Source organism: Vespula vulgaris, chromosome 23 (assembly GCF_905475345.1).
Source record: "Vespula vulgaris chromosome 23, iyVesVulg1.1, whole genome shotgun sequence".
Classification (NCBI taxonomy): Eukaryota; Metazoa; Arthropoda; class Insecta; order Hymenoptera; family Vespidae; genus Vespula; species Vespula vulgaris.
In genome coordinates, this window is record NC_066608.1 from 108,759 (window position 1) to 128,367 (window position 19,609).

At 47.5% G+C, this 19,609-nt stretch overlaps 1 protein-coding gene across 2 annotated transcripts; it reads right to left on the minus strand.

The window, feature by feature from the left end:
* Positions 1 to 7: 7 nt before the first annotated feature.
* LOC127071813 (cytochrome P450 6k1-like) lies at positions 8 to 4,125 on the minus strand. Of its 2 annotated transcripts, XM_051011515.1 has the most exons (8): positions 3,764 to 4,125; positions 3,529 to 3,687; positions 2,883 to 3,422; positions 1,613 to 2,432; positions 1,182 to 1,550; positions 916 to 1,100; positions 376 to 664; positions 8 to 290 (listed from the first exon to the last, which is right to left on the minus strand). In XM_051011515.1, exons 4-8 carry the CDS (start codon positions 2,130 to 2,132, stop codon positions 112 to 114), a joined length of 1,542 nt encoding a protein of 513 aa, XP_050867472.1. In that variant the 5' UTR covers positions 2,133 to 2,432; positions 2,883 to 3,422; positions 3,529 to 3,687; positions 3,764 to 4,125; the 3' UTR covers positions 8 to 111. The 2 variants fall into 2 exon arrangements, with proteins under 2 accessions (XP_050867472.1, XP_050867473.1); XM_051011516.1 differs by lacking the exon at positions 2,883 to 3,422.
* Between the last annotated feature and the right edge of the window lie 15,484 nt (positions 4,126 to 19,609).

Below are 19,609 nucleotides of genomic sequence, written 5' to 3' on the forward strand. Positions count from 1 at the left end.
AAAAGGGTAAAGAAAAATTGTTCCTTTATTGTCTATTTCTAAAGACACGAATTGTAAATTACATAGGCGAAATAATATAAAGGTCGTAATAGAAATTAAGCGAGTAAACGTTCAAGCGACATTTTGGACGTATCTACGAACGTTCAGTCGAATACCGTCCAAAGACGTGGTCGTTAAGCCTTTCGGATCGAAACGCATCGGTATGGTAGTACTTTCGGACGGGGTGTATTCGTATCCCTTGAGTAAATGTATCAAGCCCAGTTTGGCCTGCAAAAGTCCAATGCGAGTTCCTGAAACGAAAACGAAAAGAATATACAAAAGGGAATGGACGAACGCGTGTATCGTCCTAAAGTAATTAAAAGCCATCGTTCTTACCTATACAAACGTGGGGTCCTTCGCCAAAGGGGAAATAAACGTAACTCGGTATGTTCCTCTTGTTTACCTCGTTGAATCTTTCGGGATCGAATTTATCCGGATTAGGGAAGTATTGGGGATCGTAATGCATTCCGGTCATCGATATCATAATAGGAGTACCCTTTTCGATGATCAGATCGGAATTAGGTACCTTGTAATCTTGAATGGCGACGCGATCCAAAAATCCCAACGGTGGATACTTTCGTAGCGTTTCCGAGACGACCATGTCCAAATACGGTAAAGCGATGACCTAAAACGTCGCTCGGTTCAAGGAAGGAATTGAAAAAACGCGTTGCATCATCTTCCCGAGAAGATTTTTTGCGTCCGGGCGCTATCGCGCGACGCGATTACATAAAACGAGTCTGATCGACGGTATCATATCTTACGAGTTTTTCTAGGGACCTTGATATTATTACGCTCTCGCGTAACAACGAGAGGTATCAATTAAAGGTTATTATAGTCGATTATTATAGTCGAATTATAGTCGTAGCGGTTGATTACCGTGTCATAGTTGAGTTTTCCGTCGTTTTTGTCGAGAGCGCCTAGGATCTCTTGCCTGAGCCTCGTCTGGAGATCGGGTTGAAGGGCCAACTCGTAAACGGCGAAGGACATAACCGTCGAGGAAGTCTCGAAGCCACCCGAGAAGAAGATGGCCGTTTGAGCGACCAAATCGTCACCGTCGAATTCTGAGACGTAGAGGAAAAACGTTTCAAGCCCGTTGATCGTCTCGCGTTGGCGCGATCCACCGAACGATCGAATTTACTTACTAAATCCGCCGAGATCCTCGGAGCCGTAAGTCTTCCTCAATTCGATCAGCAGATCGATCAGGTCGTTTCTCTTGGTACCGGAGGCTATGCGCTCGTTGATAACCTCCCAAAAGATGCCACGGAGAAAGTTGCTGACTTCTTTCCCGAAGAATTTGGCGCGTATTGTTTTGACGATGCCCGGCATGAAGAATATCGACATCAACTCGAAGCCGCGACCGATATCGTAGTCGAATATTTTGTGGCCGAATTTGCGAAATTCGGCATCCGGATTGCTTAGGGAATTAGCCCGAAGGCCGAAGGCGGTGGTGCCGATTAGATCGGTGGTAAATTTCGCGCACACATCCTTCATCTCCATGTCCTTTCCTTTACCTGCGGAGACGTTAGCTCCGTGATTATTAATTCGTTCGTCGAAAAGCGACAAAATATCCTACCTTCCAGTCCTGCGGAACCGAGATATCTGTCGAGATCGTTGCCGATCTCGATCATCAGCTCGAACATCTTCTTCAATTTGCCGGACGTAAAGATCGGAGTGAGTTTCGCCCTTAGAATTTTCCAGCCGGGATTTTTCATCATGAACAGATTGGCATAGCCCAAACGATCGTTCACGTCCGAGCATGCGTATCTGTCCGAGAAATAATTGAAATCTTTGACGAGAACGTGCTTCACCAAATCGGGATCGCGTATCAGGATGAAGGGCTTGTCGAATATGTAGAAACCCATATAGGGTAATCCCTTGGATCGCTCGTAGAGCTCCTGGACGAACTCCCACGAAGATTTTTTCATGAAGATGCAATCCCAAAAATTGCCGATAAACGGCAACGGCGGGATCTCCATTATACCGCGTTTCTGCCAATACTTGAATTTTCTCGTCGTATAGAGGTAAGCGAGTATCCAAAAGGAGAAGAACAGTAGGATACCGTCGAGGCCCCAGTACGCCGTTAGTACCGCCATTCGAAATAATATCACCGACGACGCTATATCTTAAATACCCAATCCACTTTCCTCTTCCTTCGAAACGTTTGTTCTCGTAAAACGTTAGCTCTCGTTGCAATCGGAGCGAATTGTCTCCCTAAGAAACGGAGAATCAAAGTCTTTGCCGTCTTGCCGTTGAACTTGTATTTATGAACTCGCATAATATCCCTCCCGACGATTCATCCTCCAATAGCGTGACTCGCGTTGTTATGTCATGGCATGTGCGTGATAATATACTCTCCTCTCTCGACAGACGCCTCACACTTTCACGTTTGGATTCTGAAAAATAATTCGATTTCTCATCGCGTTATCTCGTTCACTAAATAGAAGTGTCTAGTTCGATCGGATATGCACGAGTACGTCACGAGAACCGCAATCTGATTTCATTCCGCTGATCGTATCATTCCGACTTTTCGATTCGTACTATAATATGCGCAGTTTTTGCGAGCACGCTCGTTCGTTGAACGAAACGAGGCTCGCTTCGATTTAATTCACCTCGTTCCTTTCAATTCATTTTACTTCGATTATAAAATCTCGAGATCGCGTGGAATCTTTAACGTCGCATTTCTGCGATAAAACTGCGGATTCTCTTACTCTTCGCTTCGTTCGTTTCTCCGTCTTATTCTTTGACCGAAACAAATGGCCGATGTTGGCGATCGCTACCGCCACGAGTAATTATTAACGAATAGATTAATACTCGTGAAAGGAGAATGTTATTAAATGGGATACCGTCGAGAGTGCTCCATCATACTTCGCACACTTGTTGCGATACGACAAGATTGCATAGCAACGTTCTTTCTTCGTAGTTTACGTAATTATACGTTATCTCTCGATCCTTCTCGATGTTGACGTTGTCGGGAAAAGACTAGCGTGTCAAAGCTTGCGGAATGGTCTTGCTGAAACGTTCGTTCCTCGGTCATTGTCGATCGTGGAAGGACGGTCAGGATAGGCAAGGGAGAATCCGAGATTCGGAAATGGCTCGAAGCGGCAAAAGTAACGACTCGTCGAATATATAAATTTTGTGTTCGTACTTTTGATGCAGTTAGGCCACATATAGGATAGGGGCGAAGATCGTAATATGAGGAAAAAGGGAAAAAGGAGCGGATCGATCGATCGCGAGTTTGTTCGTGTTTAGATACGATCTAAACGGCGTAATGGCGAATCCAAACGCATAGGTATCAGCGTCTTCTCGCACGGCGAAACACACGGTACCTTCTGAATATATCTGTACAAGGCCGTATTTCGATTCCAAAAGGCCAAGTCGAAACCCTGAAAGAGGTCCAACGCCGAACGTCGGAGAGTCGAGAGGGAGAACGATTAGAGAAAGGCGACTACTTGAAAGGCAAAATGCGTCAGGAAATAAGTCTGCGCTTACCTATGCACGTGCGAGAGCCTTCGCCGAACGTCAGATACGTGTACGGTATCATGTTTCGTTCATTCTCTTCGCTGAATCTTTCGGGATCGTAATCGTGCGGTTCGGTAAAGTATCGTGGCTAGTGATGTAGTCCCATGTTGGATATGCGAACTGGCGTCCCTTTCGATCGAACAAAACGAGAGATCAAATTAGAAAACGAGAAATTGCTTCGTCGAGTTCGTTGCGAGCTTCTTACCAACTCGTAGGTAACTCCGTCGTCGTTGCCTCGAGAATTTCCTTTCCGAGCCTCTTTCGAATTTCGGGATGCAGGGCGAGCTCGTACAGCGAGAAGGCCAGAGTCGTCGTCGACGTTTCGAAGCCGCCGGTGAAGAAGACGACCGCCTGGGTCAACAAATCGTTCCCCTCGAATTCTAAACGAGGACGACTCGTGACGAGGGATTACGATTACGATCGTCTCTCGGGCTCATATCCGGTGCTTACTAAATCCAGCAAAGTCCTGCCCCTCGTAATTCGTTCTCAACTCGATAAGAAGATCGATCGGACCCGTTCCTCTTCGTTCCCGAATTTATCCTACGTTCGACGTTCTCCTAGAAAATCCTGCAAAGGAAATCGCAATTCTCTTTCCCGAAGAAATTCGACCGTAGCAGTTTTATCAACGACGGCATCAGGAACATGGTAAGAATCTCTCTTCCGCGACTCCAAGTGAAATCGAATATCTTCTTACCGCATAGTCGATGATCTCCGCGTTCGGATCGTTCAGCGAGTTGGCTTTCAAACCGTAAGCCGTGGTACCGATCGTCGCAAATATAGTCTCACGGATTCGTTCGGCCTTTCAAGGACAGAGATTCTAAATGCGATCGATGTGGAGCATCGGGTCGAACATATTCTTCGATCTACCACTCGTGAAGAATATACTCGTGCGTTAATTTCGTTCGAAGAAATTTCCATGCCCGGTTTTTTATCGCGAAGAGATTCGCCCAACCGCGTCTATCTTCGATATCCGTTCTAGAGTACTTGTCGGCGAAATAGTCAAAGTCTTTAACGAGAACGCGCTTGACGAGCTCGGGATCGCGAATCGAAAAGAAGGGTTTATCGAAAATATAAAAACTCATGTAGGGTAATCCGTTCGACGCGTCGTACAGATGTTTCACGAATTCACCGGGTCATTTTTCCATGAGAAGGCAATCGGCAAAAATGGGATGGACTTTATTTCCACGACGTTGCGTCTTCTCCAATAACCGAATCTTCTCGTCGCATAGAGACGAATCGTCGTGGTCGCGAAGGACAAGGAGACCGATTCTACCGCCGAGAAACCAATAGCCATTGATAAGCGCCATTATTGCGGAAAATTTGCGAGATGTAAAGTCGACGCGGACTTTGTTCGTTCGTTTGAGAAATATATAATATATTGGGAGGAACCGTCATCGAACAACACCGTCGCGTATCTTTCTCGAGACAATACACACGAAGAGATCTCGGACGCGCGAGAAAGAATCACTGCTACATTTACTTACGCTACTAAGCTTTACGATACGACTGACAGCGAATATTATACTGGACGCATGCAGCTACATTATCTTCGTCTCGTTATACTTCGACCCACTACTATCGAATATTATTTATATGTTTTTAATATTATATTTTTTTTTAAGGAAGATACATTTTTTCGACGTTGTTTCGCTCGCTGAATCTCGATCGTTCGTTGCGTCTTTAGAGATTTTCTTTCTTACGTCGAACGCAAAGGAAATAATAATCGCGAAAGTTAAGTTTTCTTTAACGTTATACGTCGGAGGATTTTTCGTTGGACCTTTGACGTAATAGCTCGATAAAGGACGAACCACCGCCGTTTGACGGTAGAAGATGTTCTCTAGGGGATATTTAGGCGAGTTTAGTAATTTCGTTCGACGACGGTGAGTGCGTGCGGATCATTATTCGTCACGAAATGTGTCGTGTCACGTATACGCGGAATATCGAAACGCGCACGTCCTTTCGTTCCTCTACCGATCTCGCGATGATTTCAGAAGGCTCTACTATTTTTTATATCCTTCTTATTTATTTGCATTTATATAACGTCAGATATGTAAGATAGTTTTTCTCAATCCCAACAAATGTATCAGCGTCGGGAAAACCTTCCCATTTGAAATTTTCTATCCATGCGAGAGAGTAGTTCCTCCGTTCTAGTAAAAAATGAATTTGTATCGATAAAAAGAACCGAACGTTAATTACTAATATGAATGTCACGATATTAATAAAACATCGAGATATTTATTCCGGCGATGGAGATAACATTGTATTTCTGTAAATTGATATTTATAGATTTATCGTAAAATGTAATAATGACCTTTGATAACAAGCGATAATTTTATCACGTTGGGCAAAAGAAAAGAAGTAATTAATTATGAAGATGGAAAGAGTCGTACGAAAAAATCATTCTTTAGCCTCGTTAAGTCGCATTAGCTACGTCGTAATAGTCGGTAAAATTGTTATTTCCAAACGCGAGAAAAGAAGAGAAAAATCTTAGACGCGGTAATTTCATGTCTCACGACGTATCGTGCCGGATCGACTAATCACGCAAGGTTAAACTTTGTTTCGTCGAATATCTATCTGGTAGTTAACTACTTCTTTCTCTCTCTTTCCCTCTCTCTCTTCTAGCTTTCCACCAATCGGTACAATGTCCGCGAGACTCGATAATATAAGTTAGTTTGTTGCAATCCTGGGGTCACGTAACGTCGCGTTACGAGCTTAGCGTTTTTCTCGCATGTGAACTCTCGAGAGTTCGAGTCTTAAGGTCTATGAAATTTTTCTCTTAGTTTCCTTCGAAAGAAGAAGAATCACTGATGTGGGCGTACACGGACGCGTGTGTATCTTACGCATGCAGTATCTTCCATCGTCCGATTATTTAGCAAATCTCTTTCTCGTGTAACGCCGCAAAACGGAAGGCTTACACGCGAGCTCGCGAGAATGCTCCTTCGTGACGATCCTGGCCGCGGGCCGAGGATAATGAAGGAGAGTATACATTGTAGGAAATCGTACGGATAATCGTCTCGTGTATCCAACGGGAGAATTCGCGTAGAAAGAAAAGGCCGACAGGAGCGTAGCGAGGGCATTGTAAGCGAATTGCTCCAGCAATTTGTTAAACTTTATTATTTCTCGATAATGATCGTTAAAGTAATAATTGCCCTTTGACCTCGTACCTTCGTCAACGATCAACGAAAGAACGCGCCTAATGTCCGACGATATCGCTCGAAAAGACGCTACTTCGATTCGAATTACGCGGGCTCGATGGGTCGGTAAACCAGCGCCGTTTGATACCGAACGTCGATAATTACGCACGGAAGAGGAGGTTCGCGCCGCGTGTCGGTGTTTTCGAAACCGAAAAGAAAGGGTTCCTTCGGAGTCCGTCAGATGGCAAATGCGTGGCGCGATTTTTAAACGAGATTCGAACGTTCGTAACAGACAATTCGCTCACGACGAACGCGATCGTAAGTTTCTTACGAAGCGTTATCTCTTTAAAGGTCGAACACAGATCCGGGACGTAGTTCCGACGGGTACTTCGCGTTCTCTTCGATTTTCCTCCCTCGGCGCGACGACGAAGAGCGGATTGTGAGGTATCGCGTCGGTCGGTCGCCTCATGAATCAGACATCGAACGAGTTAGTTAATGAAACTTTTCCCGAACCATTACGTCTAATAATAGAGCGGGTCGTGGCGTAGCGGAGCGTAATGAAAAAAGGGACGCTCGCGCGTTCCTCCCTTCTTCCTCGTTTTTGCCAAGATATAACCAACTTGCCGGGGAGGGAGAGAAAGAGAGGACATTGTTTCGATTACATAATACGCGTATTAGTCCGACCGGGTACTCGAGTTTCGTCGCGACGACTATTCGATCGTCAAACTCCGGCAGACGCAACGCAGACGAAAGAAGAGCATTCGAGATGGAGGAACAGGGAGAGGAGGAGCTCTCCCGATGGTGCTCGATTTTAAGCTCGCGTAGCTCGTAGGAGGCGTCTGTCGGTGCGCGTTTATAACCGGCCGTGGATTAGTAGCGCGGTATGCGCGATGCACGATGTTTAATGCATGCCGCTCGAAGCGCGTTCGCCGGGGGCGTGGAAAATTGAATCGGAATTTGGATCGATACGCGACAGGAGCCGTAGGAACTTTGCTTATTCGATATCTCGACCGGTCCGCGACGGGAGGATCGATCACTGGGGAGAATGGAAATACCATTTATTCCTTTCAAAAGTTCAAACTATCTATAACGAAATTGTTTTCCTTTCTTTCAATTTATTACGTTACACGTAACAGTGGTCGCACGCTCTGTCGTTTCACTTTCGCGTTTATTTTCCTAATAGTGGAAACAAAGGAAGCGCCGAGAGTCGACCTTAATGCCGCGCGTCAAGCTTCCTACTCGTTAGCTCGAGAACGCTGTTGCGAGCGTTCTCCCCCTCGCCCCCTCTCTCTCCCTCTTCGTTGAAGATAGTTTCCTCTGCCGGCCACATTTTCCAGCGTGCACGAACCAACCGCGGATTGGTCGAGTCACTTAACAGACGGCTGCAGGAAAAGCGAAACCGGAAGCGGCCGCTCGCGAACGTGGAATCCTCTCGAAATTGCCGCTGGCTTGCTGCTCGCGTTGAGCGTATATACGGGACGACTACGTAGAATAGAATTTCATCTTGAAAGTCAATCTACCTTCGTTCGTCTCTGTGAGACGTTGCACGTGTACGAGAGAGAGAGAGAGAGAGAGAGAGAGAGAGAGAGAGAGAGAGAGGACAAAACAAGCCCGGAACAGTTCTAAATCGAGCTTCTACGAAGCTTAAATTTCTGAAAAAGAGAAACGATTGTTTGGTTTCGTTCGATCGTCGAATACGTATAGCGTTAACTTATTGATCGATCGTTCGATCGGCTCTCGATCGCGGGCATGAATCACGCGAAGGCGTTGCGATATAGCGTACGCGGGCACTCAAAACTCGGGAGGAAGGTTATCTCGATCGAACGTTCCTTAGAACGATCGAGCAGCCGCGACCAAGAGGACAGAGTTTTATCGTCGAGACACCGATTCTGTCTTTCGTAAAGAGAGTCTCGGTCCATTGTAAAGGCGCCACGCGATCGCCTAGAGATATACGAGAGATTCTTTCGTGAGAGTTACGCTCTCTCGGAAGAGCCAAGCGCCGAGCCGGACTCGGATCCCTACCCCTTTTACTCGTCCTCGTCGTCGTTTAGCGAGAAATTCGAAATCGCTTTGAACGGACGCTTTCCCAGGGCAGCTCTCGTAGAAAAATAATCGACTCCCCGAGCAGAAATTTATCCCTTCTCCGACATAGTTTACGTAAGCGGACGCGAGCAAAAGGGTTGTCGGAAAATAGCGACTCGCCTTCCTCTTCTTCCCGCTCGTTCGGACGCAACCCCAAAGTCCTACGGTGGATTTATAACAGAAAATACACGCAATAAAATCGCAGGTACACGCACGGTAACACCAATACGCACGCAATAAAAATCGTACGGACGACGGCGCACCGCGAGAGAGTATAAATTCGCTTCTCGGACGAACGGCGAGAATCCTTTCTTTTTTTTCTCCCATTTTTTTTCCTTCTCCTTTCTTTCGTCTCTCGAAAAGGAAGAGAACACAGAAGGAGAAGGAGAAGAAGAAGAAGAAGAAGGGCGCGGTCGCCCTTCCTGACACCGCTACGATTTAAATATTATCTTGTAAAAGGGGATGGGTTTAATGCATTTATAATTGTAGACGGGAGTGTAAGGGCGGGCCCGGGTCATCGGTCGGACATCAGTGACCCTTCCGGATGACCCCGAAGAAAAGGGGTCACCGTCCACCACGTTCTCCGTAACCTTTTCCTCGGCAATGGATGGACAGTTAGGGCCGGAAAGCGAGCGAGTCGATCGACGCCAGTTCGTTCTCGATTCGAGGCACGGGCCTTACCGGTTCCTGCCAGCATTCTTCCTTCGAGCGACGCCAGCGCACCGTCCCTTCCTCGTTTCCCTGACCCTTACGTCCCGGCCCGAGACCGATAAAAATGTCCTTAAAGCGAGAAGCTTCGAGTAACGACGAAGCCGAATAGTCGACGCGACGGATTTCCAAGTACTCTCGTCGCCTCTTTCGTCCTTCTCGATCGGAACGAGAATCGTTGCCGCGGTCTCGGCTTGGTCGCTCTCGTACTTTCGCGCTCCGACGTGGAGTAACCGAGGCGGGTGTTGGCCATCCTCCGTTCGCGAACAAACGTTTAAAATGGCCGAAGCGTTTTCATTTCGGACGACGTTGGGATATAACGGTTCGTAGGAAGATTGAAACGCGACCCTCCGAAGACTAGGCCGTCTTTCTCTGTCTCTTTCTGGTTCTCAGCGACGCTTCTTCGCGCGTACACTCGTGTATCTCGGACCCTTTCTAATTGTTTGGGAGGTCAACTGAGACACACGACGCATGCATTACGCATGAATATTCGCCGATGTCCGTTCTCTTTCGGCCCTCTCTCTCTCTCTCTCTCTCTCTCGCTCTCTCGCTCCCTCGCTCTTGCGTTTTCTTCTCCGACAAGCCGGCCGGTATTATTAGCGTCCTTATTCCACGCAGCCCTTTTCCTCGCGGCCATTACCTTTCGTCCACCTTGGTCCGAGCATTGTTCTTCTAATTTATGCCAAGGTGCCTCTAACCGAGTACGCCATCTCTCTTTCTCTCTTTCTTCTCCTGCGATACCGAAGCTTTTGAATTATGGAGTCCGCGGTACTAAATCTTCGGGGCTAATTGAATTATTGCCCTGAAATATCTCGACGCTCGCTTTCGAAAGTGGACTTCCTCCTTCTTTATTTCGTTCGCGCGCTCGCTTCCTTCCTTTGTGCGCGATCGATCCGTCGTTGTTTTTAGGGAACGCTCCCGTGTCTCGCGGCTACAAATTCTCCCGAGACTTTCGAAAGCGTGAGAGACTAACTCGCAAGTAGGTATATACCGAGTCGTTCCTTTGTACTTTGTCCTTTTTCGAGGCTCCGGGCTATCATTCTTGCGATAATTTTGAAAAAGTATGCCGGAGCGATATCGCTGAGAGAAACGGAGACAGAGATTTTTCCAGTCTTGTGTTTTTTTACCAACATCGATTCCAAACCTTTTTATACGGAGACGAAACAAGAGAGAGAGAGGATCTCGCAAACGGGTGGCCCGAAATTCATCGACCAACTATTATCGACTTCCAAGAAACCCTCGTAGGATTTATACGCTCCGAGCGGTTATTATGAGATATTAGTCGCGGATACGTGAATAATGCGACGATGACACGATGACATTAATATGATAATTCGAATTTATACGAAACGCCGACGTGATTTCCACGCTCGCGTCCGATAATTTTGTGCCGGTACTGGCGCGTCTACGTCCGCGTTTCTCTTTCGGGAAGGCCGCGATATTATAATAAAGAGGAGGAGGAGGAGGAGGAGAGCAGACCGAGTTAATCAATCTTTCAAGCGTTAATTTCTCCCTGTCATTTACGAATCGAACATTGTCGTTACGACACTCTAATAACTCCTCGGCGCGGAGTCGATGTTCGTCCGAAACTCGAATAGTTAATCAACCTTTCCCGGAATCGGGGAACCAGCTTAGTCGAGAATCTCCTTGAAATCGACGAAAGATCCTCCCGAAACCGCTCGCGATTCGTACTTTCGATCTTTCGATTCTTTAACGAGATCGAGACGAACGTAGGTGAGTCGAAGGTAACGTGGCGCGTTGGTTATCTCTCTCGCGTCCTTGCGCTGTCAAACTCGGTTAGCAGGTCGGAAAAGCGGCCGTTGCGATAAATCCTACCGAGGTACCGAGCGTTACGAGGCCCAACAGGGTTCTCTCTTTTTCCTTTCTTTCTTTTTTTTTTTTTCTTTTCCTTCTTCCTCCGTACACACCGATAGCATCGTCCAGCCTCCTGAATACGTACGAGCGACGACGACACCTCCGAGGATATATGTCTGCGATTCCGTTACAGTATCGCGAAACGGTACCGGGACTTTATTAAGAGGCTACCCGAAGGAACGAATATCAAGGACCTGAGAGTGACCTGGGGGCACCCCGAACGACAACGACCCTAAATTAATATTCAAATCCGTATCAACGGTTCATACGCGGACATGCGTTCGTGCCTCGGGCGATTCTATTTCCAACGGACGGACCTTTAACCATTGTCACGCGGGACTTTTCGATGCGCGTGGCCGTACGGTCGACGTACGGTCGACGTACGGTCGGCCCGAGGACTTTTCGAGGACCTTTCGTCTTTCGTGATCGTCCACCTTGCGCGGATCCTTCCTTGCGACCCGTTTCTCGAATCGCGATCGACCATTGGCTCGATCTTTCCACCGGGATCTAACGGCGGAAACGTGCTCTCTTTCTTTTTTTCTTTTTCTTTTTTCTTTATCTTCTTCGCCGTACTTGGCGAATTTCAACGCCCGTTACGAACGTGCGTGCGTCCTTTAGCGAATTTCCACGCTCCTCCGTCATGGTTCGTGCCATTCGATCTCTCGTCGATATATATCGTTTTTCGAGCCGTTTTAAGGAAAAGTGACGCACGGTCGGACGGACGAGTAAATGTGGCCTAAAAGAAGGCTCCATTATTGGTTAAATTGCGGACAAATGAGGGCGTCTCTATGCGCGAACGACGTCGAGAAAAAATGTATGAAAAAAAGAAAAAAGGAAAACGGCGTGGATTCGATAGGAAAAAAACTCTGATTCCCCAAGTCGTGTTACAAAGTATCGTAAGAACGGGGAAAAAAAAGCAAAGGGCGAAGGAGAGGGAGAGAAACGAAGGAGAAATGGGACCGCAAAGAAGCGAGATGGAGAGAATAGAGAGAAAAAGGGAGAAAGAGCAGAAGAGAAGAATTGAAAACGGCACGCAAGCGTATTGTCCTCGCATCGAGAGGAATCGTGAAATACGATCGCCTTTTAGTAAAATGAGACCAAAATATAGGGTGTCGACCCCGCGCTTCCCTCTCGCTCTCTCTCTCTCTCTGCACTTCTCTCCACCATTCCGCAGGAACAATACGAAAATGCCCGTGAAATGACCATTCCGACGCGTCTCTCTTCAAAAATCGCATTGTGCTTCGAGATCTTGGGCGCATTAGGGCACCCTGATAACTTTCCATCTTGACATTCGATCTCTCGATTTTCATGCTCAACTTGCCGTCGACGAACTAATGGCTTTTCTTTTGCATTTCGAGCAAGCGATATAGCCGATATCCAGACATTTCGATTGTTATTTTAAACGTGGAATTCTGATAACGATATTACTTGTCACGCAGGAGCAAACATACCGAGGAATCCATAGGAGCTTCCACGCGAGTTCTCGATAATTGAAGTTTTAGCCGCGACTGTATGTATATTCATACTTTGATAGTTTCGCCGATAGCGTAACGAATTTAGAGAGGAATTTGAGCTCGTAGCGAAGTACCGGCTCCGTGAAACTTTAGAAACGAAAAGGTATGGCTTTCCACAGTCCATATAATTGCCGAGTGTAGCGGCATCAAACTCCGTCGTTGTAGGTCTTAGACGTTCGAGGTTCTCACCCCCTTTTCGAAGATAACGGATATTACCGGTATAAAATGGTCGAGGTACCGTCTGTGGAACAAAACTAGTAAAGTACTAATCTCTTTCGTTCGATCGCGTTACGCGCGAGTTTATTACCATAGTTTTATATTTCTAACATTTTTATCCGATCGATATTTAATAATGGCGTGCAAATGCACGTAAAAAAGAACCCGTTAACGGGGCTTCGTCTTGCTCGTAATCGATAAATTTTACGTATGTCTGACCGACGGATCCTCACCGTCGTCGATATTCCTTTCGAATACGAGAGAGAAAAACGTTTCGAAAAGAAAAACTCGAGGTTGAGAACCTCTTTGAGGAATCCCTTTTCATCCTCTCCCGCACCCTGCAGTGCCTGACTCAGCTGGAAGCACAGAAAATTCTTTTTCTCTGAAATGCGCTTTCGGCCGTTCTAACGGCAACAGATTCGAAGCGTACTATCTGTCCACGACCTTCACCGACGCTTTACAACTCCTCTCGAGAGTTTAGCACTCGTACCAACGACTCGCCAACTTTTTTTCGCCGGCTTCCTTCGAGAATACGTTCGACGTGGCGGCAAATTCAAATGTTTCTCGTTTCGCTGCTAACGTTGATCGACAATAAGCATTTTTGCGATTTAGCGAACTTGTCGGTGATAAAGGTAAACGTAAAATCCGATCCGTCGTTACTCTCCTGACCGAGGGAGAGAGAGAGAGAGAGAGAGAGAGAGCGCGCGTCCCGTTTATGGATGAAAATTGATGGCCGAGTCTTTGAATGCTTTTTTTCCAGATATCATTACGCCAAAGGGGCAGATGCAGCGGCATCCCTCCGAGCCACCCTTCGCGCATCAACGTATCTCGTAGTCTCTCGGCGAAGAAACGAACGAACCGAGACCCTCCGCTTCATCCATCCCACCGAGTAGAATGGAGCCAGAACAATCTTCCCTTTATAGGAGACATACGAAGCTATTCGAATCCTGGGAACCGTTTTTTTTTCTTTCGTCTCTTTCTTCTTCCGCGTCTCTCTCTCTCTCTCTCTCTCTCTCTTCTTCTCCGCTTCTCTGTCTTTCCGAGTGCAATTATTTTCACAGCTTGGAGTCCTCTACGCTCAAGAGGGACAATGCCCCGGAGAAAGATCGAAAGATGCGCGGAAATTATAAACTTTCGGATAGAACGATCCGTTTCTCGACGGTGCGCGAAATTTAATGAAACGTCTGCGTAAAATCCACGTATCGTTTCCATCTACGCATCTCGGTAGAGATGTACCGAGCCCTCGTTAAAGATAATCGTTCGGCGCGTAAGTTTGGAATCGAGCATAATGATCGCGTATATTATCGTGTAGTTTGTGCGCAGGTGCATCGTACTTTGCCGTCCATGTGCATCGATTCGACAGGCGCAACAAGTGCACACTCGGTTAGTTTCTTCTGATTCCGCAGCTGTTCCGACGTCATGGATATGCAACCGTAGGCAAGCAGTAAAATAAAGCTAGTTTTTATTATTTAAAAGGCGTCCCCCCCCCCCCCCCTCTCTCTCTCTCTCTTGAAGAAGAAGGTTGCTTTTGAAAAGACTTTGGTCAAAATCTCGTCACTGTTCGAGGATCACGAGTACCACGTTCCCCGAGACTCGAGAAAGAAACGAAGGAGAAAGGAGAAAGGAGTTAACCGTGGGCCATGTTAATGGCGTCCATGAAGCCCCGCAACAGGTTCATTTCTCCAAGGAGCATCCTGGCACTGCGGTGCGCGAAGATCCAACGAGAGAAATACATCGCCGCGATCGTCGACCGTTTGTCATCGGAACGCTTGATAAATACGCCATTCGCGGTACGCGGACCTTGGATTCGTTTTCAAGGTGGAATCGTCGTTTTAGAATGAAATACGCAGATCGGAAAGAAGAAAGGAACGTTTAGCGAACGATGAAAAGAGTCGTCGATACCTCGGTACCGTTTACGCGTCGAGACGCGAGGGCTCCTTCTCTCGCGTTGGAATCGTTCCAAGGGACTGCATCGCCGAGCGAGCAAAGTTTCGTCGTTCGCCAAAGCCGAGACGCAGAAATCGAAAGGGCTTCTTCGTTCGGTCTAATCGCTCGGACTAATCGCGCGATCGATCTTGGGATAGACACGGCCAAATGGCAACAGCTGCTTGGTGAGAGTCAGTGTGACGTCACCGCAGAAGAAAGATCACTCCCTTGCAGCATCCGACTGGAAGGAAGCGGAAAGACCAGCGCGACTCGCTCCTCTCGCTTTTCCCACCCTTCGCTCTTCGTTTCTTTTCGTTCTCTTCCGCGCAGCTGCTTAGCAACTCTCTGACCTACCTTGGCTGCTTGCCCGCGTTTGTCCTTTCGAAAGTCATTGTCTTTGCTACTTTTACCCATCTTCGATTAACTCTACATCGTCGTTAAGGAGAACTCGTTGTCGGAAGGGCGCGGACAGGACCTGTCGTCGATTTACCTTCTGTTTGCAGTCGCATATTCGTTTTTATTACTTGTTTGGAAAGGAGGAGGAACCCCTCCTACCGGGTGGAATCCGTGTACCGGACGCTCCCCGGTACACGGATTACACGCTCGTGTCTCACGGGTCAAGATTCATCGTAGGACCATTAGCCGCGCTCGTCTCGTAATCCGTCAAGGAGCTTCCCGATGATCCTGGAAAAGCAACGAAGCCGGTCGAGCGAGCTGTCCACGCGAATACGGGTTGACCTTTCTCGATCCCGATTCTTCGGGGAGCGACCGTTGACAAAGTCCATCGCCTTTACGTCTTGCTCGGTTTCGAAGTAAGGAAAGGACCTGCGCGACCGGTAGATCGAGAATTCTCTCGTTCTCGTACTTTGGAACGAATTTCATTGTCAAGAGGATCGAGCAACCTGTACCGGGCGAGCGCGTGCTGTCCACCGTGATCGTGATCCACTCGAAGCCGAGACTCGATCGTCCGGCTTCGTGTTTCCGCTCTTCGAACCGGTCAAGTAGTCGGTGGGCCGATCGCTCGACTCCGATGACCCGTTGATCCCACGGTGATGACCCTATCGATGATGAGCAACGATACCCTAACTCGTGCTAACCGGCTCTATCTCGAGGCGTATCGCATATTGCTACAATAAGGATCAGGACGGTCGATCGTAGAGCACGATAGGAAGGAAGGAGTAATTAGACTCGTTAACCGTGAATACTCTTTATCCGTACTTCCGCGTGCTTCCTTTATTCACGACCGGATCTCGTCCTGCGAAACCGTCCGTCGTTTCGTGTCGTACGATAGATTTACATAGGATTTGTCGTTCCGATGACGTTCTCTTTACGTCCGGTTTCCCGAAGCAAGGATCAAGACGTTATTTTCCCTTCTTCATTTACAAGATAGTCGCTTTCGCACGGGGTATACGTACGTAATCGTCTAACGACGATCCGAGCAAGGGAGAGAGAGAGAGAGGTCTCGCTCGTTTATTCGACGAGCAGCGAGGAAAGTCGTAATTCCTCGCTAAATCCTAGAAATCGTCGGAATTTTCCCAGAGGTGTACGTTACCGATATTTGCATAGGACCCGTGTACGCTCGGTACACATCCTAGGAAAAAATCAAAAGTCACGGACACTTAGGAAAGACCGGAAGGATTTGCTTTTGAAAAGCGGACGCAATCCGGAGAAAACGTCGCGATTGCTCGGAGACGTCCGTGGTAGGTCCATCCGTGACTTCAATCAAGAGAGACGTCGTCCTTAAATTTTCTTTGACTCTTCGTCTTCCTTTTTCCCCGCTATGTACATTTCGTATTACGCTAACTGCGACAACCGCGTCGCATTCGTTAAATTTCGAGATCTTTGCGCGAACGAGCCCAGCCGGAACGGTCTCAGATGGGACAAAAATCGAATAAGAGAGAAACGATAGTCGAAGGGACTGTGCGTAATATTTCAAGTAATCGCGCCGTTCTCTCTCGTATTTGTCAGACGGAATTCGATCTTCCCGACTGTTTTTTCTTCCACGGATTTGCATACGTAGTACCTCCAGTTAAAACTGGATCGGTGTAATCTTTTCCGAGGCAACCCCAAAATGCAATCCGAGCTCGAGGTAAGGGCGGTTTTCGGGTTGCAGCAGCGTCGCACGAAATCGTGCCAGCTTTGATTCGCTCTCTTTTCTTTTCTCTCTCTCTCTCTCTCTCTCTCCTTCTTGCTCCGGGGGTTACCATCCAAGAAGCGATATCCTAATGGGACCGTGACAGGGACCTGTTGGTTGGTCAGAGGTCCAGAGGAGAAACCGGACGTTGGGGCCTAGGGGTCAATTCGAGTCAATGGACGCGCGAGTTCGAATCTGCTGCCGGAACGAGTCAATCGACGTGTTCGACCTTCGAACTTTCGACGAAACCGGCAGGGCTTTCCAACGTGTCCTTTTTTCGCGATCGTCGTCGAATCGATATTATTATTAATAGACGTCAATTACATCTTTGCGCGCTTTATACGGGAAGCGTTTTTCACGTCCTTTCACTTTTCTAATTATCGCATTGAGCGCGATACGCGTTGAATTTGACGCGCGTTACGAGCAGGTGCGTCCTCTTCTTCGCATTTTCTATCGAAACTCGGAGCCTTTTTCATCGAATTGTTATTCAAATATTCCGGCGTAAAGCGCTTCGTATCAAAGAGCGTTATTTTTTTTGCGTTTTTTACCTATAGGTAATTAGCGCGTTGCAAACTTAAGCTCGTCCTTTACCTCGTCGATTTTTTCATTTTAGAGGACAGCGAGCTCCTTCTTCGCGTCGTCTCGCTTGTATTCTCCGTCACGTAGAGTCTTCCCCTTCTCCTTCTTCCTCGATTGTCTCTCATCGACGGATACGCATCTCGAAAGAAATATGTCCCTAACCGTTTACCATTATACGATCCGTGCAACGTCGACGATCGAGGGGCGAACTTATCCGTTCAAAAGGGGTACGCCAAAAACACTATAGCGCACCTAGCATCCTATCGAAGGAGACGCTTCTTGCCCAACACACGTACGCGTGCGTTCAAATAGATACGGTCCAAGAAGCGTTGGTAGAGAGCGTAGCGCACGAATGAGCACGAAACGAAAACTCGCTCCCTCTCTGTCTCTCGTGTCTCGCTCCTTGTGGAAAGGGTGACTGTTCCCGAGGATGCTGTGAGAACGTTCTCACAGATACAGCAGATCACCTGTAGCCATTGTGTAGAGCATCCCTTCGAAAAACGAATCTTTCTACCCCCCATCGATCGGTATCCGTCGGATAAACGCGATCTTTGAACGATATAGCTAGCTCGTCGATCCTCCTCTCGAACGCGATAAGGTCTCTCTAGAAATCGATACGTCGACGGGATATACGTTTGACTCTTCGCTACAAAATTTTTGCAAAATGTTTCCGACGTAAGAACAAAATTCGTGTCTCTCTAGGAAGAATTTGACGGTTATTCTTGCATGGACGACGCGGAGAAAGCTATGGAGGGATAGAAGCGACGTAAATGAGGAAGAGTCGAATGGAGTTGGGAAAGAGAACCAAAGAAGAGGGCAAAGTAGAGAGAGAGAGAGAGAGACAGAGTAAAAGGCCTAGCTCCGATTCCACAGCGCGTCATCCCTTTTACATTTTAATTTCTCCCCTTTTGCACCGGCTTTTCAAACGTCTCTCCCCACTTCCTTGATATACCGAAATTCGCCGTCTCTTTCCGTCTCGCTTTCCTCGCTCTCTCTCTCCTTTATATTCTCTCCTCCTTTCCATCCACCGCGACTAGGTGGCATCCCTTTAACATTATAATGTTCCCTCGCTATTTCTTTCCTTCCTCAGTGGCTATCTCCCTTCCTTTCCAATACTCTTCTACCCCTTTCTAGTCGCGCAACGTACCGATTTATGGGTTAGGAAGGAAATTCTAAGGAAATGTTATGCCACCGGCCCGGAGTATCAATGCGAGAGCCGTTGAACGGCGAACTCGATCACGATTTTCGAATACGTTCGCGGGATTATCGAGTACCTGGGGTATGTCTCTCCTATCGACGATAGGATCGTCTACGTACGCGAGAGAAAAGGCGAGAGGCCGAGTTGGCTTAGGATTCTCCGAGAGGAGAGGATCGTATCCTAATACCCGGCATATATTAACGGCCACGAGGGAAATTGGATTAAAGCGTTGGAATCGTTAGCGCGGATTTTGCATACACCTCGCGACCCCTTTTCCTAGAGCTTTCCTTAACCCTTTCCTACGATTCGAACGACGTATAACGGAAAGATTTTCACGCCCTATCGTGTAGCTTAATCGCAAACACGATTCAACGAAATCTTTTTATTGGTTCGCCCCGAAAGAAATAACAAGTTGGAATGGCCGAACGACGAGCAAAATATTTCAAGTCGTCGCGCGACACGAAAGCGTTCCCGGGTTTTACGAGTGATTAATGATCTTCTCGACGGACTCGTACCGTCGACGTTCGTTTCGTCGAGGATAGGAAAATGCGGGCTGTTGCTCGTGTACGACACGTCGCGGTGCACCCTACGATTTATTTTCAAACTTGCGAAGAAGTGGACGTCGGAGCACGGTAAGCGTCGGTACGTCGGTAAGCTAAATTCGATAAAAAGGCAACGAGAGTTG

What these genes read in the sequence shown, in the direction of transcription:
- LOC127071813 (XM_051011516.1), bottom strand. Translation starts at nt 2,132, where the DNA reads ATGGCGGTACTAACGGCGTACTGGGGCCTCGACGGTATCCTACTGTTC. An exon ending in CGAGGATCTCGGCGGATTTA is followed by an intron (nt 1,101 to 1,181) that starts GTAAGTAAATTC and finishes TCTACGTCTCAG; the next exon opens with AATTCGACGGTGACGATTTG. An exon ending in AGGACCCCACGTTTGTATAG is followed by an intron (nt 291 to 375) that starts GTAAGAACGATG and finishes TTTTCGTTTCAG; the next exon opens with GAACTCGCATTGGACTTTTG.